Source organism: Periplaneta americana, chromosome 17 (assembly GCF_040183065.1).
Source record: "Periplaneta americana isolate PAMFEO1 chromosome 17, P.americana_PAMFEO1_priV1, whole genome shotgun sequence".
NCBI lineage: Eukaryota > Metazoa > Arthropoda > Insecta > Blattodea > Blattidae > Periplaneta > Periplaneta americana.
The window spans coordinates 96,739,512-96,764,159 of record NC_091133.1 but is presented as its reverse complement, the minus strand read 5'-3'; the positions used below and the strand labels follow the sequence as shown (position 1 = coordinate 96,764,159).

The following is a 24,648-nucleotide window of genomic DNA, read 5'->3' as shown; positions in this document are numbered from 1 at the left end:
ATATGAAGGAGTAAAAACATTCTTTTTGATAAAAGAAAAACTGTGGAAATGAAATGTTCAGTCCATGTCACAACCATAACACTTTTAATAAATATACAGTGAAATTTACATTAATACAATAATCTGCTAATACTCCTGTTACCTCCACATCCATTCTAAACCGTTTACGTATGACCGCAATCTATAGTAGCAATTAAATATTTGGCGATTGGCGGTATTTCGCGGAGGATTATGGGGTGTAGAAGGTGTAGTTTGACGTCATATCCGTCGCACCGATATCAAGCAATTTGCTTGAAGTGCTCCCTCCTTTATTTTTATCCTCTCGGGATTAGAACCTTGCGGCCCCTTTTTCCGAATATATTTTTCCCAATCGAATATTCCGAATAATATTTATTCCGAATGTTCCTACATTCCGAAAACAAATTTTCAGATTCTGTTTTTCCAAAGCGATTTTTCCGGATGTATATGCATTCCGAAACCCGATTTTCCGAATTGTGTCGCCTAGATACATATCGCACAATACCTAAATACAATAAAGAGTTGTTTCCATGCTACATTCGGCATACAAAATTTTAGTGCAGCACAAAAAATTTTCTCACGATCGGGTCACGGTGACAAAATATACTGGGAGTGTAGAAGGGTGAAGAGGGAAGAGTGCTCTGCCAGGGCCATTATTGTTGGACTGGATTTCCATGTTAGGGTTCTGAAGGGCTGCGAATCACCTCACTCACACCCGCCGAATCGTGAGGAGACAGAAGCTGAACAGCTGTCAAACAATCTCTAAAGGCGCGTTTCCACTATTAAACATTTAACAACAACATGTTCAAAGTTAAATTGTTTACTGTTAACATTCCAACGTGTTGGTTGAACATGTCAATGCTAATTTCATTTAACACTTTGTCCACACTGTTAAACATGTTAAACTTGACTTTCTTTGCGTAGTCCACCATAAACAGTCTATGAGATTTTAATATAGTTAGTGTCTTATTTTCAAACCATGGACAATGGACTCAGATGATGATCTGACTTTTGTAATTGCCTCTATTGCTTGTTACAAGGCTTTGAAAAGGAAGAAAATGATAATGTGCATGCGCCAATATCTTAGTAAAAGACGCTATGCAGGATACATTCTAAACGAGCTTAAAGTTGAATACAGTATCGATTTGGATTCAAAAACTTGCTGAGAATGTCAGAACACGATTTCAATATAGTGCTGCAAAAATACTTCCTGTTACATCAAAGAAAAACACAATTTAAGACCAGCCATTTCATCTCAATTGAAAAAATTACAGCGCGATTGATTATCATAGGACCTACGACATGATGGATGTTAAAGGAGTGGGTAATATCGTATAATTATTCTTTCCGAAGTTTTACGAACGTTAGCATACATCACCAAATACGATCATTACTGACGTCAACATAGCATTAACGTTTAGCATACGACGAGAGTGCGAAAACTCTCTATTGTATTCTCGAGAACAATTAAACAATAATTCCAGTTCTCTAAAACAGTCGGCCTTCTTAATTTTGCCCGTGTATTTTTTTTGCAGACACATCCCACAAACAAGATCTTTCTATCAGTGTATTAATTTTGTTCTAATGTATTTTCTTTCGTCCACTCCATTACTTCGAACAACTTACAGCTAACACCAAGGACCAATGATAGTATAAAAATGATCAAGATACGGGCCACAAAATCGGAACTTACAGTTGTTGCTATGGAAACTGTACGAACTTTGCCGAACTGTACCAACGCTGCACGAGCAAATGAATTGACTTGACATGTTTTCCATTTCTGCTGGAAAACACGCCAACATGTTAAAAGTGTTAAATTCAACATACTTAGTTAACATGTTAAGTCAACTGAGACTTGAAATGTCCATATACATGTTAATTCAACATGTTATATTTAACATGTTGTTGTTAAATGTTTAATAGTGGAGACGCGCCTTAACGTTTAGCACTTTAGCGCGTGAACAACCACATCTAAAACCATCGCATGGAGAGCGGGAATAACGAAAATCGGGTCATAATTTTTGTAAGTAGGGGCAATTTACTAATATTAATGAGAAGTGATACATGGTTTGTAGACGGTACTTTTAGGGTTGCCCCCACTATCTTCATGCAGTTATTTACTGTATTGGGGTTGCTGAAAAGGGCAGGAGACCAAGGGACTCTGTCTATTCCAAAGCAGAAATCTCTTACACTAGCGTTCTAGAGATGGTCACTAGTAAATCATGACAATTATCTCTCTTAAGGTGACATTTCCCACCACAGTGATTTGGGATTTCGAAAAATCTATTATTAACAGTATTACTGCAGTTCTACCAGCCGTATCTGTTTCCTGTTGTTTCTTCCATCTTGGACAATCGAAGTATAGACGCATTCTGGCAGAAAAATTGCAAGAACTATATCTGCAGTGCTCGGTAAAAGTGACACAAGTCAATTTCCACAAACCTTTTTTGATAATTTATTGTCAACTTACGGAACATCTGCTCGCTTGGAAAAAAATACATAAATATTTCTTCCATTACAATAATTCATACAGAAAAAAAATCAAATCGACATAAACCAGTGTAAGTTGTCAATAAATTATCAAAAAAGATTTGTGGAAACTGACTTATGTCACTTTTCCCAAGCACTGCAGATATACTACTTACTGGCTTTTAAGGAACCCGAAGGTTCATTGCCGCCCTCACATAAGCCCGCCATTGGTCCCTATCCTGAGCTAGATTAATCCAGTCTCTATCATCATATCCCACCTCCCTCAAATCCATTTTAATATTATCTTCCCATCTACGTCTAGGCCTCCCTAAAGATCTTTTTCCCTCCGGCCTCTCAACTAACACTCTATATGCATTTCTGGATTCGCCCATACGTGCTACATGCCCTGCCCATCTCAAACGTCTGGATTTAATGTTCCTAATTATGTCAGGTGAAGAATACAATGCGTGCAGTTCTGCTTTGTGTAACTTCCTCCATTCTCCTGTAACTTCATCCCTCTCAGCCCCAAATATTTTCCTAAGCACCTTATTCTCAAACATCCTCAATCTCTGTTCCTCTCTCAAAGTGAGAGTCCAAGTTTCACAACCATACAGAACAACCGGTAATATAACACGGCAGATATAACCATCCTGAAAATCGGCAATTGTAGTTTACGAGATATGTTGTTTGGTGTTTTATTAAATTATTTTGAAATTTCGGAATTAATGTCATTCGGCTAAAGTAAGCTTCGGAAAATGTGTCTTAGGAAAACTTGACATAGGAACTTTCGGCCTTCGGAAAAAAAAATACCTTTCGGAAAAATGACTCGTAACCATTCCAAATCATCATTGATTAATTCGAGTACGCTAAAACAGTATCCAATTTTAGTCTTCATCATTTCATACATTAGGTCGATTATGTCTCATTTTCTTTTGTTTCTGCATCTTTGAAAATATATTATACGTATAGTAATTCACAATCAATATTAAAGGTTCATGTCTAATGCGGTATTGGTTGTGTAAGAGGAAGCTTTCTCCTAGAGTTACTAATCTGAAAGCGTTTACATTCATTTCTGTTACTTTTTATTTTTATGCAGAGCAGCACGAATGGGTAGTATAAAGAGATACTTTCAATTTTCCTTTCATACTTACTTGGAGTTTTAAACACTGCTGTCCTGGAGGTATAATTTATCATCTTGCCACTTTTAATGAACGCAAGTAGCGAGAGCGCTGTGCTTTCACACCTCAGAGAATATTTGTACAATGCGACATTTTTTAAGTGAAAGATAGCAGGACTAATTCTGCAAACTCACATTAAATGCGAATATATACGTGATATTTACAAAGCGACGTGGAACTGGAGAACGCTAATTTGTATAAAAATTCAACGTGTCTTGGTAAAAATTAAGGAAGGTCTTTATGAAGTGCTATTGACACATTCAATTTCCAACACAGGTCATGCGCTTTCGGATTCATCTCAACAGAAATTCAATACAAATTTAACATAAATGTAAAAAAATGTAAGTGTATGTATAAAACTAACAGAAAATTCAGAATTGATAACATTGATTAACATTAATCCCTTTTTCTTTGGCATCTATTGGTCAACAATCTCAGAATCATTATAGTAATTTAAGTTTAGTAATATCTTTATCTATATATAAAATTTGAACTGGTAATGGAATTTACTGGAAAACGGTTGAACGGATATTAATAAATAACCCCTCATTTTGAAGCTGGGAAACCAAAGTTTTTCAGAAAAATAGTAGTTTTCAGTGAAATGTCAATTTTTAACATAATTTTCCTATTTTCCAAAATCCATCTGTCGTCAGTTTTGAGAACTAGCTAATTGCATTTCAGAATAAAACAAAACACACTACAGTAAACAATATTACACGAAGGCCATGATCTGCAAGAATGCTGACATATTTAGAGCTCAAATTAAATTGGTTATTAAAAACTGAACTAACTAAAAATAATTAGAGGTTCGATTCTCTGGTGCGTAATTTTCTGGGTACAGCTGTGTATTGGATATTAAAATCTACAAAACGTGAGGTGGTTTGATGACATTATTACCATTAGAAATGAAATATTATTGTAGTTGACACCATGATGTGACTATTTTTCATTAATTATACATATTAATACTATATTGATGATATGAAAGTGAAACGTTTTGCGGTTAAGTATATAAGTAGATGTAGAGAATAACTTAAATTAGATTTTGATTTCTATATTTTGAGTGGCGGCTATATAGTATATGTAGTGGATTATGTTACTGAAAGCTATAAAACTTACGTAAGATAATAATATTATTAAAAATCAAATATTTTTATAGTTATTAATCAAGTGGAATTGGGTCTTTTTCATATATTTAATGGCGGTGTGGTGTAGATATTTATATGCGTGGTTCTCTTCAGTATTGGATCGAGAGAGATATCATTCATTATTATGGAAGCAAATAACTTTCAGAATGCCTGGTATTCTTCATTAAAAATAAATCTGAAAAATGTTTATTTGAACGTCTAATGAACTTAGTCTGCAGCATTTGCTGCACAAGCCACTAGTAGGTATATAATTATAATTCTATTTTTGATTGTAAACGTCTTTCTTTGAAAGAAGCTGCATTTGTGAAATATTTAGGCATCATCATTCATCAGCGCCTGAAATGGTATTCTAATTTTTCTGATCTATGCAGCAGATTACGTAAAACAATTTATAAATTTGTTATTCTTCGCCATATTTTACTAATCAGTATTTTGTGTACAGTTTATTAGGTCTTTTTCAGTGCACTCTCCAATATCCTCTGGTATTATTGCGTAGGGTGGAGCTTGAATAATTTTTTTAGATCATCTGAATTTTAAAAAAAAAACATAATGGTTAAAATATACTTATAAAGAATTACTGATTACCTTTCTAGGTTAATTTTTTCTGAATTTAAAATTTTTAAAACTGAACAACTACACAAATGAAATTATAATTGAAGTATTATTACAAAAATCGTTAAGAGTATGTACCATTTTCTTATATTTAGCCTACTAGACGAATCGCTAATTTAACCTAGCAAAAATTTTCACAACACCAGGTTTACAACACAATGTTACGTAGTTTAGGTCCAAGATTATATAATTACATAATTAAAATCCATTCTGAATTTTAAATACTTTCCGTTTTTAATTTAGATAAAAAAATTAAACATCTATTTATCAATTATACTTAAATTTATATTACGGTATGTAAATAGTAATAATATACGTTACAAGAGCGGTATGTTGACGTTTTCATGGTCGAGGAAAAAATTGAAAAAGCGAAACGTAGTTGAGCTTTTTTAATTTCCGAGTACATGAAAACAAACATACCGCTCGTGTATCGTACATTATTTTGTGCGAATATCGTTTATTACATACCTGAAAGACGAATTTCTAATTAGCTGCAATGAAATCTCCATGTTGGTTTCTGTTTAATGACGGCAACTTCGGAAAACCAAAATATCTTTCTTGAACATTGTTGCTGTAAAATGTTTTCTGTGTTTACTATACTCCAGCAGGCCGTGATATACGTCTGTCTTTTTTTTCCCCAGTCTATAAATGCGAACTTAAAACAAACGGTAAGGTTATGTAATGATTTATTTTTCATTTTAATATTTTAGCAATATTATTTATATAACATATTGCAGTAATAACATCGGCATCTGGAATCTTGTTGATTTTTTCACGGCTTCCTTAATGTTACTTGTATCAGGAATGCAATAAGTTTCGTGGAGTAGTAGACATTACTTAATTTTTGCAAATATTTAAAAACAATAATTAATATTGCAATTTAGGTGAAATTGCAGTGGTAAGTTTCCAATTTATAAATATCACTATGTTAAACGTCTCTAAAAATAACATGTTAAGAGCCTAAAGCAGTAAAATGAATGTCGCGCTTAAGCGGTAAGAAGAGGGAAATTGTTATGTGTGTTAAGTTGGGAATACTGAATGTGGTATTTCACACTTACCGCGTATTGGTTCTGTGCGGAAAACAAGGAAATACGCACGATCTCGCACAAAAGTTTTTTTTCTATTCTCTTCTTTTTTCTTTTGTTTTGTATGGTACATTAATTATTTGCATTAATTTTTGTATTTCTGTATTATAACACAGAACACAAGCTTTGCTCATACAGGTGATCCTAAATTTGTATGCTTTGTATAATTAATTTAGTATAAATAACAAATAATATATGTGTGAATATGAGTTGCAAAAGGTGGTAAATAATAATATTAAAATAACTTTTTAAGTATTTAAAAATGAATTATATTCAGCATAGATTGACAAGAATAAAACTCGAATAAGAACTGAATTAAATAATAATTATGTACGATACAACAGTTAAAATGGCATCTTATCTAGTGCACAGTGACGTTTGGAAATGACGCCGCAGGCTACGTGTAGCAAAACCTGCGAGAAAAATAAAATATCGTTTAACATGTGTATCGTAAACTATTTTTTAGACAGACATTGGTACGTGCTAGTAGAGACGATATACCCGAGATCTCCTCTGTTGTAACATCACGCATTATAATAGCGAGATATCAATCAGTTAATACAACTGCATTTAATTCTGAATCATTAATGAAGTTATTAATAAAATAGTTGTTGAAATGTATTTAATGTCTATTCGTTCTAAACCAAAACCAGTAATTTTTATAAGGTTTGTCTGAAATTGATCGGTAACAATTGCTACCGGTAACAATTGTTGGAAAACAAATTACAATTGGAGAAAATAGTTGAAAGTCAGTGTTAAAAGTAGTTTTCGCACACTATTATAAAATATCCATTTTTAACAAGACCGCCTAGAGTTGAAAGATGTGGTTTTGGAAATGACTCTCTAAAAATTAAATTTTACATAACCGCAACATTCCTGGTTTTAATTGTAGCCACGAGTACCTTTGCGTTAGTTACGTGACTTAAAAGTTTTGTCACTTAGAAACACGTACGCAAGAAAACAATTGATATAAGTGACATAAACCTGATATTGATAAAAATTAGTTTAAAGTTAAGTGACAATAGAAAAATTGTATGCAAGGTCTGCAATGTATGCTTTGTGCTTACGTATTGAGTATTGATTATATGAAGTAGTTCGTTGCTGATCTGAAGAAATTTCAAAATGAAGACATTATAAATAACAATTTTATAATAAGACGTTGCACTTATACCTCTTGTGTTAAAAACTATTCTTTAGATTAAAGAAGAGTACAAACTAAATGTAAAAAAACGTAATATGTAAATTATAAAATGCATTCTAAATTCAAAGAAACTTACGCGTATGAAAGAGGTTGAAGGCCTTTAATATATAGAGACTGTCCATTTATTTTGTTTACCAAAAACATTTTTCTTTCTCAGGCGCCAAATGAAAAACTGTTTAAAACAGGAACTGTTTAAGTACAACGGGACATTAATACTCAACTCCTGCGGCCGGTTTGTCCAAGTATTATTAAACCTTCAACAGTTTGTTAAATACAGTTTTTCCATTTGTTCAACACCAGTTTGGCTTAACAGATTCTTAACCGTTTGTTAACTTTAAATGTAGGATTTCAGGCCGTTAACTCATTTAACAAACAGTTAAACATGGCGGATAACACCACAGCTGTTCAGACAAAAGTTGTGAAAGTAACATGTTATGTTTCTCTTTGAGGAATGTTTAGAGTAAGGGACGGTTTCACCAAGCTTCAGTAAATCAGTCCAAATGAAACATTAACTAGTACTGAACATCGAAATATTTACACGATTACGTTTGTATGTGAGCTGTGTCCGTAGAGTTCAAGCCTAGCAGATATATGTGCCTCGTCGCGCTGGTTACATCATGGTACCCAGATGGAGTAGTCAGTAGCGTGTTGGCTTGCCATTTCAGGGGCCCGTGCTCGGTTCTCGGCGATAACTTTTTTTATTAACGTAACTAATTTTTATACATGTTACCTTTCTTCATTTTTATAATTTTGTGTAGTGGAACTTATTATTTCGCAACTCTGGCTCCACTAGGAGAATTTAAAAAAACTCTTGGGAGATCAATTTTCTTCCCGAAATAAAACAAAGATAAAAAACAAATTAAAGAAAAATAAAAGAAATACACATGTGGATCTAATACATAGTCCACATGCCATCGGCGTCTATCACTGCCTGGCATTTTCGGGGCATTGAGTCCACCAGATCGCGGAAATAGTTCTGGTCCTTAGCGAAGTCTTCCCAGGTAACCAGAACTTGATCCCAGAACTGATCTGGATTTTGAGGTGGGATGTCTCGATATTTGTCAATCCTCTTTTTCATGCTTTTCCGTGAACCGTCTTTGAACGTTTATGGCGGTGTGCGCGGGGTGATTATCCTGCTGGAAAATTAAATTTCAATCGGAAAGAAAACGATTATAAATTCCAAGAATCAGTTCTTTCGCTTCTGTTTTAAAGCCAGTGCAAACATATCTTATCGCTAGCTATAATATAATTCTAATAAATGAAAGTTAATATACCAATTAAGTTTTGTTATGTTTGAATGCACATTATGTATTAATTTACTAATATTTCTTAGGTATCGGTATGTAGTTATAATAATCACTTTCATGTCTTAAAATAAAACTCAGTTGTATGTTACCTAGTTGAAATAGGCCACTTGTTTCAATTCACTAGCTACTATTAACTCTAGATTCTATGTTACTAGCTCTTCAACTATAGCCGATGTCAATAGTGCTTCAAAATACGCAGTGAGTAAATAATAAAATGTTTCAGCAGCAATTGCTTCTTTAGGACGAAATTACATATAATTTATACGTGAACCTAAATTAGAGAATTTTATATGATACGGAATTCTCCTCGGGGTTTTCTGTACAGTTGACTACACACACATTCGTGTAATTATTGTCACCTGGGGGTCATAATGCTGAGATTTTTCTAAACAGAAATTCATATTTAGCATTATAAAATGTAACCATACATAATAATAATTATTATTATTCAATAGCAGTCAATGCAACTTTCATTTATCAATTCTCTGTACTGTATGAATCATGGCTACTGTAATAGGTTACGATTTTACACATGTTTCATGACTTACTCCATAGTACAGAATTTAAATAATAATATCAGCCAATAAGAAGTTGTCTTATATATGCAAAATCATTACCAACTGCTGTTGAGTAGTTAGAATAGTATTAACGATAGTTAAAGTTAAGTGTTGGTTATTTTAAACAAAATTATGTTGGAAAAATGGAAAATAGCTTAACAAAACGTTAAAAATAAACCAGCTGTTAATTTAACATTTGTTAAGCCAAATTAAACATTACTTGGAAAAACTGGCCACTAAGTTACATAAAGTCCAAGAATGTCGTGTGCTAATCGACATCTTGAATGAAGCTTTTCGATCATAGTATTGATCTTTGATACGCCTTGAAAGCATTAGCATTAGTTGCGAATGTAAACCTCAATGAAGTACTGAAGTTGTTTGCTGAAAAAATATACTGTAAACAAGCGAGAGAAGATCTTTGTTCTTTACTGAACAAACTTTCTCTTCTCGTTCGTTATAAAGTTATAACGAGAAATTTCGTCTCTGTTGCACGTCACTTAAGACAAGAAGGATATCATGGCTCTTATACATTACTAAACTATTCAAATACAATGAAATCATGGATAACATTGGATTTATTTGTGTACCAATACCAAATTATTTCAACTCGTAGAAAGGAGTAAATCATCTGCTTTAAACTTCGGTACATTGTTTGAAACTCAATTAAAGAGAAGAGATTAAAAGCTGGTAACATGTATCAAATAGGAATAAGGCAAGTTCGACAACTAAATAATTTACAAACTTTCCAATGTGATGGATAGGTACAGGTACTTAAAGAGATTTATATCCGAAGAGATCTATTGAAATATTCGCCATAAATATTTAATCTACAGTAGGATTGTGTCTATTCAATGGAACGTGATACATAAAATATGAATTCAATTAATAACAACTCAATTTTCCTCACATGTCTATTGAAGTTATATGTAGGTTCCATCTAAAGTTATGTAAATGTCTAAACGGTGTTCCACTTCCTGGCACACTCGATGAAGAACATTACACGTGACAGATTCATCAGCTTCTCGGATTCGCTGTTTCAACGGTTCAACCTTATGAGTTGGAAAATTGTAGAGGCATGCTACACAAACAAGCAAAAATAAAAGTTCAAATCGTATTGTCCGGAGAGCGTGGAGGCCATTGCTTTCATATTTCACTTCCAATCCAACGCCGTTGAAATATTTCATGAAGAAATTCTTTAACAATGTCGACAGATTATGGAGGAGCACTATCTTTTTGAAGGATCACATGTCATCAAATTGGGATACAGCAAATAGTTCCAACGTATCATGTCAAGTGGGTGGTTCTTCGTTAAATACACGACGGTACTCACGTCGTACACGAGTCACATATTCACATTTTTCCAGCCACAAATGACATTGCATTTTTCTTTGAACAATCGCTAGCATGAAATGGATATTATTGCATTTGTTTCATTGATATCTGTGTTTTGATTTTATTTCCATCCTCAAGACAACTTGGTGAGTCATACCCTTTGCATATGTTTGTTGTGTTTCAGTCTAACAGTATAACTGTTTTGAAACCCCACCGTGATTTTTAACGGCGACTTTTGACAACACGTGGTTTCTTAAGGAAAGGGAGATTAATATTATTGATTATTGTTATTTATTGACGCTTAGGCCTAGTAGTAAACTAAATACACTCATAAGAAAACAGGTTCCGAGAATTTACACACTGCTCCGACATCACGACTATAAATTATAGGCTAACTATGTATGATGTTATGAATCCTAAACCTATTACGTAATATTAACTGTCAGATGCATTACTTCACTATTTATAAAAAATTAAACCAGAACAAAATACACTTATCAGTGTACTGCGAGGCGCGTTCAGAAAGTACGTTTTCTTGCGGCAGTTTACAGAAAGAAAACACAATTTCTTGGAAAGATTTATTGGAACAGGTACAGCAATTGTTGAGCTATTTTCTTAACACATTACCCACCGGAATTGAGACATTTGTCATACCGTGGGATCGACATTTGTATCCCTGTGTCGTAGAAATCTGCCGTATGGGATATGAACAGAGGTCTGCACCTCTCTGTCACTGTGAAAATGCTGACTGGACAGGAATTTCTTGAGGTGTAAGAAACGAAGGTAATCGTTCGGCCAAATAAGGCTCGGCGCACAACAGATCTTCTGCAGGAGTTACGCGGGAAGGTTTTCAACATCTATCCTACAGCCCGGATCTCGAATTGTATTTTTACAAAGTCCATGTCCCATTAAGTAAATGAAGAGTGTGTTCACAAAACTCGCAGTACATTTGGCCATTTTTATAATTTATAACTACAGTAGCCTATATAAGAATTATTTTGAGAACTCTATCATTATATTTTAAGCTTCTTTTCTTCAAAAACTGCGCCAATTCTCGTCTATTGTTTGTGTTATTGTGCATGTCACTTGAAAACTTGCTCAGTCCATAGACCGGAGGATAAAAAAAACTAGCCCAGTACTTTCATAAAAATGGACTAAGCGCATTTTGAGATCACACTTTTCAAATATAAAGAACGCAAAATTGCAAAGAAAAATTATGTTCTGAATTTTTTCTAGAAATAGAGTCGATATACTACTAAATAAATAGAAATAACGGAAAATTGCAAATTATATTTCTATTCCTTTGGTCTTAAGGGGAATTGGACGTTATCGCATGCAAAGTAATGGTAAAAATAGCCTATCTTCAAGCGGTCAGAATTGTAATACTATTTATCAAAGCTCTTTCATTTTTTAGTGATATACGTATACACATTAAGCTTTAAAATGAAAGTAGAATGGTTAATCTAGTGTAAATCTTACCCTTAAATTAATTTTTTAATTTAATCATATTTTTTATATAAATTCACTACATGCCTGTGATTAGGTACACTCTATTCACTTATCATAGCACACATTGAATTAAAATTTTGGCCACTTACTGCTAATAGATACTAAAACATACCCTACTAAAATTATTAAAATATCTGTAATATTATGGGCATACGGCTTATACTAATATTCAATTCCTTTTTAATTTATTGACGGTGATGATTGCTATAAGCCCTGTGCCCATAATATTACAGACACATGAATAATTTTAGTAGGATATGTTTTAGTATCTATTAGCAGTAAGTGGTCAAATTTTCAATTCAATATGTGCTACAATAAGTGAATAGAATGTACCTAATTACAGACATGTAGTGGATTTATAAAAAAAATTGTGCTTAATTAAAAAAAATTAATTTAAGGATAAAGATTTACTCTAGAGTCACCATTCTTTTTCATTTCAAAGCTTAATGTGTATACATATATCACTAAAAAAATGAAAGAGCTGTGATAAATAGTATCATATTTATGACTGCTTGAAGAGAGGCTATTTTTACCATTATTTTGCATGCGATAATGACCAACTCCCCTTAAGGATTTACTCCGTTAATTATTGTCACTGGATACCTAGCAGTTGCATTTGTTTGATCCGTTATTCCATAAAATTTTAACGAGTATTAATTGTGATTTATAAAATAACAGAAATTATTTTGTGCAGAAGCAATGCAAGAGGCTTCAGAAATGTTATGAAATATATTTAAAAGCAAATTACAATCGATGTAGTTACTTGAATGCTTAGCAACTGATTAAATCATATTGGCTGGCGACCTCAAGTGATTATATAGAGTGACCCTAAAATCCTCCGACATTTTAAAGGCGAATGAAACAAAAAGTATCGTAGGTAGAAACTTGTTTATTAATAGTACATTATGCAACGAGCCTATAATGATAGTAATTAAGACGCAAGTATGTTTGTTTAGGAAACGAGCGCAAGCGAGTTTCATAATTTTCATACGTGCGTCTTAATTACCATTATAGACAAGTTTCATACGACTCTTTATGCTCGACCATATTTCTAACTTGAAATTATTCAGAAGTAATCATTTTATTTGAATCTGACAGAAGATCGGAAGTGACCTTGTTCATAGCTCGTGAATTGTGAGATGTGCGCAGACGCGGAAGTATTGATTTTTTTCCGAGGAACAATAATGTCATTGACCTTGATGTAATGTAACATGAACTAATTTTGATATAACCTGGAAATTGATTTAGAATTGACAAACGAGATGAAAAATTCAATTTATTTGAATATTATTTACAATTAACGCTAATTATTATAGTAACAGAACATAACCTTCTGCGACAGTATTGGATTTCCAGCCTCCGTGACGTTTCCCTCGTTGTCTTTGGATTGCATATCCGAGAATAATCGAAACCCTGAACTTTAATGAGTAGGTGTACTTTAATGACATGCATTAAAGGACTGTTACCAGGTGCATAATTACTACATTTCGGCATGGTCGAGCATAAAAAAAATATAAAATAGTATTGAAAACAGTTTGTAAACTAAGTACTGTGTTATGAGTTGAATTACTCTGTGCTAACGTGTACAATGACGCTACGATTGTTGTCATTAAAAGCCCATACTACCCATTAAAATCTCACACGTTTTGATCGGCTATAGCGCTATAACAGTATAACGGTCACGTCCCACCGTTACGTTGCCATGCTTGAGAACTTCTTACGGATTCAACTTCAGAACTTAGGACTGGATAACCGTGATGTGCTCAACGACCTGTTTCCTGGAAAACTCATATCGTTACGCGGGAATGTTGTTTGGCCGCCCCGTTCACCAGACCTCGCCCCAAATAAATTTTTTCTTTGGGGTCATACATCGGCCCCCACACTCTTGCCGACCTCAAGAAACTAATTCAGACATCGTTTTGGAAATGTGTATTGCTCACAATGGACAACACTTACCAAACATAATTTTCAAAACATAGTCATTACAAAATGTTATCATACTCATTGTATATTTTTGAATAAACAAGTTTCTCTCTGCAATCCCTTTTGTCTTATTATTCTTTCAAATGTGGTAGGTTTTTTTGTTCACCCTGTACTAACTTACTGGCTTTTAAGGAACCCGGAGGTTCTTTGCTGCCCTCACATAAGCCCGCCATTGGTCCCTATCCTGAGCAAGATTAATCCATTCTCTATCATCATATCCCACCTCCCTCAAACCCATTTTAATATTATCTTCCCAGCTACGTCTCGGCTCCCTAAAGTCTTTTTCCCTCCGACCTCCCAACTAACACTCTACATGCATTTCTGGATTCGCCCATACGTACTACATGCCCTGCCCATCTCAAACGTCTGGATTTAATTTTCCTAATTATGTCAGGTGAAGAATACAATGCGTGCAGTTCTGTGTTGTGTAACTTTCTCCATTCTCCTGTAACGTCATCTCTCATACCCCCAAATATTTTCCTAAGCACCTTGTTCTCAAACATCCTTAACCTATGTTCCTCTCTCAAAGTGAGAGTCCAAGTTTCACAACCATACAGAAGAACCGTAATATAACTGTTTTATAAATTCTAACTTTCAGATTTTTTGACAGCAGACTGGATGATAAAAGTTTCTCAACCGAGTAATAACAGGCATTTCCCATATTTATTCTGTGTTTAATTTCCTCCCGAGTATCATTTATATTTGTTACTGTTACTCCAAGATATTTGAACTTCTCCACCTCTTGAAAAGATAAATATCCAATCTTTATATTTCCATTTCGTACAATATTCTGGTCACGAGACATAATCATATACTTTGTCTTTTCGGGATTTACTTCCAAACCTATCTCTTTACTTGCTTCCAGTAAAATTCCCGTATTTTCCCTAATCGTTTGTGGATTTTCTCCTAACATATTCACGTCATCCGCATAGACAAGCAGCTGATGTAACCCCTTCAATTCCACACCCTCTCTGTTATCCTGGACTTTCTTAATGGCATACTCTAGAGCAAAGTTAAAAAGTAAAGGTGATAGTGCATTTCGTTGCTTGCTCACCCTGTACATGTGAAAAAATGTTCTGAATCGAGCTGCCTTTATAGGTGACGGAGCGTATAGAGAATTTAGAAAGCGGTAGCCGAAAATGGAGTAACCTAATAACTACCACATGACGGGGAGGTATCGGAAGCAGACAGAACAGTAGGAGGACAGAATCGCCGAAGATGTTAAAAGCTTGGTAAACCGCAAGGTGAAATTCGCTCCATTACTAAGTAAGGAGCCTCACTGCTAGAAAAACTACCAGAAGACCAGCGTGTTTATTTCGGCAGTACAACGATGACACACGACCACAACTCTATCCCCCATCCCTCTCTAGTATCTGGTCTCACTGCTGCTAACCTCAGAGAGATATTTTAAATTCTAATTTATTCCAATGTGTTATATGCAAATCCGCTTAGGAGGAGAAAAAATCTGTAGCACTTCAGATTCATCTCAGCCACTTAGCTATTATCACATCCACAAAAGCGGCATAATGAAGCATAATAGGATTTGGCATTCTGGCACTCATGCATTAGAACCGGCGATGTATTGCAGGCTGCCTTTGAAGTTAATCTTCTTTTCACAAAAGTTGACCACTTCTATCGTAGTGGACAGAACATGTGTGGATGTCATGAGCATACTGCCAGCACGTTAGTAGGCGGAGTTAAGCACTCCAGTACTTATGCTATGGAGAATTATAATTTATTAAACAGTTTTGTGACGAGGATAACACTACTCTCCGCGTTCCTGAATCAAATATTATTAAACGAACAATAATTGAAGGGTTGATAGGAAAAACAACCCTTGTCAGTTTTAGCCGAAAATGAGATATTGGTACTAATGGAAAGCTAAAATCATGTGGCGTCTGTGTAATACAAGCAATATATTTATAAAGCATTGGGGTATTTATACCTATACTTTAAGTTTCTTATCCTTTTACATAACGAGATATAATGTTTTTTCACTCCCCTGAAAAAAGTGTTTTTTTGACATGGGTTGTTTTTCCTATCAACCCTTCAATTGTTGTAAATATTTATAAAATTTATCTTGTTAACGAGCAAGAGAAATCTGTTTAAATAGTCCGAATCTAATGTTTTCGGGCCCATGAAAGCGATTTACCTAGGTCTCGATTAGGGAAAATTAATTTAGGGATTAAATTAAACGAATAATTCTTGTACAATGGGAAATCAATAAGTTTCCGGAATGACCTGGATGTAGGCAACGCATTTGATGTAGGAAACGCAAAAGTTATCTAGAACCAGGGAAACGCCTGGAATCTATACCAAATGTGTCACTTGGAAAGCAGAGAAGAAGACTAGGCATAAGGCTTATATGGAGAGATTCCAGGGAAAATCGCAATAGGTCCTTGACATATTTGCTCAAAATCACGTGTAGAAGCTAAGTTCTTAAATATAATCTGACGTTGCTTGAAAGTCTCACTCAACAGACATGATCTTCATTGACATGCGCATATACGTTTAACGGTTCAATAAGTACGCAGTTCGGGAATATATTGATTGCACCTTGTACATTTCTATTTTCTTTTCTTGAAAATGGGCCAAACGACTTTAAGTAGGTGAAAGTGCCGTTTCCAGATGTAAAAAAGCTATTTAGCTAGATCCCGGCTTTGAGAAAACTAATTTAGCGGGTTAAAGAAAACGAGCAATTTTAGTACCCATATATTTGTAAGTTTCATCATGAAAATGGGACCTGGGATTTTGATTGAACGGGGTGAATCTATGTTTTCTGGTGCGGGGAAGCGATTTAGCTCCATCCCGGCTATGGTAAACGTTAGGATTTCCATCTGCCGACACGTGTTGGTTATGTAAATTGACTAATCCATCTCGTTTAAACGATGCTCCGTCTGTGCACAACACAAACCGTACAAATTCAGGTTCCATAGCGCAAGTACCATTGACAAAACTGTATCCGACGAGATGATAGTAGAGTTTCTGGTTTTATCATTCAATTAATTAGTTGTCGGCCTTGGTAGCGTAGTTGGTATAGCGCTGGCCTTGTATGCTCGAGGTTGAGGGTTCGATCCCGACCCAGCTCGATGGCATTTAAGTGTGTTTAAATGCGACAGGCTTATGTCAATAGATTTACTGACATGTAAAGGAACTCCTGCGGGACAAAATTCCGGCACACCGGCGACGCTGATATAACCTCTGCAGTTGCGAGCGTCGTTAAATAAACCATAATTTAAAATTTTTCAATAATTAGTTTGCGATCCATGGTCATTAAACAAAAAATTTTCTTTTGGATTCTTGTATCATCTCTAACAGTTTGACTATTAAATTTAGGTAACATCCTGTATAGCGTTGATGAATGAATAACAATAAATACAAGTTCTAATTTCGCGAAATATAGTGTAAAGTCCTTCCTGTCGAGTGTTATAAAGAGATTTTACAGCGACGTTACCGAATTCAGCATTACAGCGAAATAGTATCTTTCGTACAATACTCTACCGCAGTGGTCATCAGCACTCGCTGAAATGGTTAACGGGCAAGGAGTGTATCGAAATATGCATCGTCGTGCAGAAGGGAGAGAGAGAAAGCATATCCGCAAGCAGCCACGGATCCAGGCTAGTGCGTCTCTCATCCGCGGGTAGGAGACGCTAGCCCGAGGGTGCACTGTGCTGATGACCGCTGCTCTACCATCTAGCTCATACGTGCACAAACAGCGCTCAACGAGAGAGCGTGCTCCTTCGGAGCGGGAGAGCCGTGTTTACCGCTCGCCGAAACGGAGAGGAATGACATAGACTTGCTATAGGTAGAGGAGAGGGAAACGATCACTCAGTTATCTAGTGGAGTGCAGTGTGTAGGCCTATTCTCGGTAACTGTTTCACCTTGCTTACCTACTGCTACAGTACAGTATGGAGGAATCTAAAAGACGGAACATAACGATTTACAGCTCGAACTTGTTGATCTTCAATGTGACATAAGGGCTAAAGATCGTTTGAACAATAGTAGGCCTACTAGCCTGGTTGAGTTTTACAAGACTAAACATTAGCAATAATATCCACGACTACACAGGCTGACTGTGAAATTTTTTTATTATTTTAGTAGGTTATTTTACGACGCTTTATCAATATCTTAGGTATTTAGGGTCTGAATGAGATGAAGGTGATAATGCCGGTGAAATGAGTCTGGGGTCCAACTCCGAAAGTTACCCAGCATTTGCTCATATTGGGTTGAGGGAAAACCCCGGAAAAACGTCAACCTGATAACTTGCCCCGACCGGGAATCGAACCCGGGCCACCTGGTTTTGCGGTTAAAGGCGGTGTGGACGGCTGTAAAAATGATTGCTATGTTTGGCTCAACATTTATATTTGTGAGCAACTGTTTCCTATTATCAACTTTAATAAAGGCAGATATCGAACATCTGTAATTGATGTTTCATTACGATCAGTGGGCTACTGTTCCTTTCAGCTGCCAACAGCATAAAACTTCGTTATGATGTACTAGTAAATAAAAATATAATAAAATTATATTGTACATTTAAGTACAGTAGCTACAGAATTTCTATTCTGTCAAAAAATCTGAAAGTTAGAATTTATAAAACAGTTATATTACCGGTTGTTCTGTATGGCTGTGAAACTTGGATTCTCACTTTGAGAGAGGAACAGAGATTGAGGGTTTTTGAGAATAAGGTTCTTAGGAAAATATTTGGGGCTAAGAGGGATGAAGTTACAGGAGAATGGAGAAAGATACACAACGCAGAGCTGCACGCATTGCATCCTTCACCTGACATAATTAGGAACATTAAATCCAGACGTTTGAGATGGGCAGGGCATGTAGCACGTATGGGCGAATTCCGAAATGCATATAGTGTTAGTTGGGAGGCCAGAGGGAAAAAGACCTTTGGGGAGGCCGAGATGTAGATGGGAGGATAATATTAAAATGGATTTGAGGGAGGTGGGATATGATGGTAGAGACTGGATTAATCTTACTTAGGATAGGGACCAATGGCGGGCTTATGTGAGGGCGGCAATGAACCTCCGGGTTCCTTAAAAGCCAGTAAGTAAGTATAGAATTTCTATTATTTCTGTAAAATAAATATTTATCAATTAATAATAGTCCAAGGTAGTTTTGCAACAATGAACGGGAATTCATTTCATAAACACTCGCAATATTACTTCCTTTTGTGTATATTTTGTACGAGATCACCCCTTCTTCCAGTCCACCCTTATACAGAGCGCATCTAATATCTGCATTCCGTTCATTAGCTGTGAGCCGGCTAGGAGAGCGCAAACCTTGTGCAGGCCTGATCTAGCTCTAGCACTTTGTATTGGTATGTTGGTGAAGCTGTAACTCTCAAGAGTCCATACCTGTAAAGAATGGACGAGTATGCGCATGCTCATCCCATGTGGCCCAGAGCTGCGCGGAGATGAAGGGCGCAGAGCAGGCTACGTACAGCGCCAGCACGGCCACCATTTGCTTGACGGTGTTCATTTTGGCGCGCGATATGAGTGGACTGCAGTTGCCCTGCTGACTCTGTGGACTGCGGCCGGCGTGCAGCCATATCTCCCGGCAGATGCTGGTGTACGTGGCGGCCAGGACCCCGAAGGGCACGATGAACACCGATACGCAGTACCTGGGACAAAAATAAGGAAACTATTATAAATAAGAGGCGAATAACTTAGCCTACTTGTCTCCAGTCCTTGAAGTGACTAAACTGGAAGAAAATACAGGCCGGAATTTTACTACCTGGTGACACAAGATTCAAAGTTTGTTCAGAATCTTAAGTTTGCCACCAATGCATTTAATATACAGCAGGTATATCAATGATACGGGCAAGATTATGAACTACTGTCTATCAGATTTTACTTTGCAAACGCTTAGGCGTGAATAAGCGTGGCGGCGTGTAAGAGGAACCTTCAGTCGGGGGCGTATGTTTTACAGGGAGTAAGTTGAATTGAGTTGAATTTCGGGACGGGGTACTATGAACCAGCACTGGAAACTTTCATCATCTATTGCGTTAGGCGCAAACCCAAACCCTCACCGGCAGACTACACAAAGGTTCGCTGCGGAAATAGGTTCCGAGCAAGTAACCCCACTCGTTCCTAGGCCAGAAGTTCCCAACCAGTGTGCTGTGAAATTTTGGAATTGAAAAATATATTTTATGGCATCCAGAAAGTCTCATTACAACGCATTTTGTATTTTTTATTCACAACTAAGTCTTTGATATGGTACATTTTATTTTGAGACATACTTTACCAATGAAACGTGAACACTTGCAACAATACTCAGTTTAATTTTTCTTTCTGACGATAATTCGAATGAAAGTAAACATCTGCAACAAAGCTTAGTAATTCGTTTACTCACCCCACTTAGTAATAATCAGAGTTTAGAATCGTTAGAACGATAGTGTGAATATTTTATCAGAAGTGCTTTATTTAGATTTTTATGGACAAATTTTTAATTAAAAAAACACAATCTGAATTAAGTTCTGCTAATCCAAATAATGTGAGCGAAAGTTCCCTTCAGGGTCCGCAAAAACGTACTGCTTTTCGTAAATATTATAGTGATGAATACTTGCAATATGGTTTTACGTGGCTCGGAGATTAATATAAACAAAAACCCGAGTGTCTTATATGCGGAAATGTTTTGTCAAAGCAGTCGATGGTGCCGAATAAACTAAAAAGGCATTTAGAACTGTCGTTTTCAACGTCATACTTATATGAATCAGCATTTTCTACCATGAAAATAGTGAACTGTAAACAAAGTAACAGACTGCTGCATCTTGAAGATGAGTTACGTGTTGGGCTGTCAATCATAAGGCCACGTATGGAGAAACACTATGCAACCCACCAAGCGCAGACTTCACATTAATTTAAACAGGTGCATTTATAAAAACGAAAATAAAAATCTTTTGTCGGACATACAGCATAGATAGGTTGAGATTTTTTACAAATATCTTTGCTTTTTTTTAATGCCAATCAAGTCGCTGCTTTTTTTAAATTTTCGATTGCATGTTAACATCAACCTATTTACAATACTGGAGTCCGACACTACAGAGAAATTCTTATAAGTGTTATTTTCTAACGGAACACTCTGAAGAGGCATTCTGGTACCTTTTTGTTACATTTTTCATCATGGAACCGAAATATGTGTCAATAACTATGTTTTTAATATTATTTTTCTTTTAATTCCGCTTAGGCCTCGAAAGTCTTAGTTGGACGAAAAGGAGGTTTCAAAATGACAAAATTTCCGTGCAGTGAACAGTAACCATCACTCCATTCGCTATAAAATATTCTACACAGAGTTCCACCACCTTTTCCTCCACAAGAAAAACACTGGTTATTATTATTATTATTATTATTATTATTATTATTATTATATCACTATTTTAATAAAAATAAATGTGTCGCGATATCGTGGACGTTCAGTAAAGTGTGTCGTCAGTAAATAAAGGTTGGGAACACTGTCCTTGGCCAGCCCCCTCAGAGCGTCGCCAGCTGGCGTTCGGAGAATACTATGGAATTGTGACGGAATGGAGAAAAGTTAACGGAATTATGTAGATGCCTAGTATGGAGAATTTAGAAACCTCCGAGAAAACGTCGAATTATGCTCTTGTCCTCTACAAGTGTCACTACGGATTTTTCAACGAAAAATTTCAGGCCTAGTCGCGAATACAACCTGCACCGCCTGGGTTGAGTAGCTGAAGGTCTGACAAATTAGTCACCGTAAGGGTCCATAAGAAATAAGTTACTACAGTAATATATATTCACAGGTTAATTCTACGCTAAACATAGTCCTACTGGGATTCTTTATTCAGGAAATTTATGTTTCGGCAATCATGCTAAATTATATTTATTATACTTGACAGTCATTCTTAATAAAAATATTTGACATTATACCAATAACAATTTGAAATAATCACTGTATTCTATATTGTGAATGTCACTATCCACTCATGAATAAATGCGCATTACATATCGACATCTTGTCAAAATTGTTATGCATTGACGAGTTCTAAAAAATATGAGTAAAACAATTCGTAATACTAAGTGACACATTGCATGCTGCTAAACAATCAACTCTGAAGTTCACGTGAAGACTCTAAAGAAGCTGAAGACACTATTGATGCGAGTTCGTCCTCATGACGCTGCCAAAAGAACTGAACGGCTCCCTGCAAGAAGGAGGTAGTTCACTTTTACAGGCTTGTGGAAAACAAGAAACACAGTTCGCTTCCGGTACTGTTGACATTTTTTGTTATAGGAGTTTATGATGGTAATTTTAACAGCTGCGCATTTTATTGCTCCATTCTTAGTTTATGGTTTATCGTTCTCAATCAAGAATTCTGTAATCATTAATTAGACAAGTTTAGTTTAGAAAAATTTCAGTATGCCTCTAAGCTCTGAAGTTTTCTGCAATATCTAATGCGTTAATTAACGAAGTACACACCTATCGTTATGAACTAGCCCCACAAGTGTTTTACGAGCTCTGACGGTTTCAAGAACACCATGCTTATCATAGGCGTCCAGAATCAAGTCGCCCTACATGTACGAAGCAAGTCATAAAGTAACCTTAATAATTGGTCTGTGGAAAAACTTTCGGGCTTATACCGCGTTGTCTTGAGACTCCTATACAGGGTGTTTAAAAAATACGGGGCATAATTTCAGGTATGTATTTCCCACATGTAGACAATCAAAATACTTCATTACAACATGTGTCCGGAAATGCTTTATTTCCTAGTTATGGCCTTCACAACATTGAAATTCACCGGAACGTTTTTCTTTCCGCAGGTCGTTGCCGTCAAAGGAGACATTAAGAGGGCACTCTGACAGTTCATTCCGAGGCGAAAGTTACATTCAGTGTTGTGTAGGCGTTAGACTGTGCGACATGTATTCAAATCAAGAGCTGGCAGAGATACACTTCATTTACGGTAAGGCGGACGGCAATGCTGCGCTGGCTCGTCATTTGTACCAGGAGAGGTACCTACAGCGACAATGTCCAGATCGGAAGACATTTGTACGTCTCCATTACCGTCTGTGCGAGTATGGAAAATTTAACTCTCCTGGTTTGGGAAGGGGACGACCAAGATCTACAACTCCAGAAGTACAGGAGGAGATTCTGGAGGGTGTGAACATGACTCCTTCTATCAGCACACGAAGGGTAGTGTTGCAAGTCAATGTTCCTCATACGACTGTCTGGAGACTGTTGAAAGAGTATCAATTGCATCCTTATCATTTACAACGTGTACAGGCCCTGTCACCAGCAGATTACCCTGCACGACTTAGGTTCTGTCAGTGGTTCTTGCAGCAGTGTGGTGTAAATCCGAACTTTCCTGCCTTAGTATTATTTACAGATGAAGCACAGTTCACACGAGATGGCATAACAAATTTCCACAATCAGCATGTATGGGAGTATGAAAACCCACGTGCAACTGTTCCATCTCATCACCAGGTGCGGTTCTCCCTCAACATGTGGGCCGGTATCATTGGTGATCGATTAGCTGGACCCATGTGCTTGTAAACAGACTTACGGGGCAGGCGTACACAAACTTCCTGGAAAACACCATACCTCATGTTTTAGAAGACACTTCACTGATCAATCGTCAACACATTCACTTCTTGCACGATGGCGCTCCTGCACACTTCAGTCGTACGGCTCGCCGGTACTTGGATCGAAGGTTTCGTGATCGATGGGTAGGTAGAGGTGGCCCAATTGCTTGGCCTCCACGCTCACCTGATCTGAACCCTCTCGATTTCTACTTGTGGGGCCATTTAAAATCATTGTTTTATTCGTCTCCGGTGCCTGATTTGGAATCCCTTCGGAATCGAATTGTGGCATGTTCTGAGGACATACACAATACTCCTGGAGTTTGGGATCGTGTTCGCAGGTCAATGAGACATCGATGTGAGGTCTGTATTCAAGCAGGAGGTGGACATTTTGAACATCTTCTGTAATGACAAAGACCTGCGGAAAGAAAAACGTTCCGGTGAATTTCAATGTTGTGAAGGCCATAACTTGGAAATGAAGCATTTCCGGACACATGTTGTAATGAAGTATTTTGATTGTCTACATGTGGGAAATACATACCTGAAATTATGCCCCGTATTTTTTGAACACCCTGTATGTATATATATACAAGCGCACACACTATTTCCTTATCCACTGCTCTGAGGATGACCACAACACAGCGGTCGAAACGTCAGCTACTAGCACCAAAACAACGCGGTATAAGTCCGGAAGTTTCTCCGCAGACCAC

The 24,648-nt window shown here is 36.3% G+C and overlaps 1 protein-coding gene across 1 annotated transcript in view; it reads right to left on the bottom strand.

Annotated features, from left to right (window-relative positions):
• Positions 1-24,648, bottom strand: part of LOC138693411 (oxytocin receptor-like) — a 118,299-nt gene that overhangs the window by 6,918 nt on the left and 86,733 nt on the right. Inside the window, exon 3 of the mRNA XM_069817357.1 lies at positions 19,763-20,028. Within this exon, the coding sequence (XP_069673458.1) occupies positions 19,763-20,028 (266 nt within the window). The remainder of the gene's footprint in view (positions 1-19,762; positions 20,029-24,648) is intronic.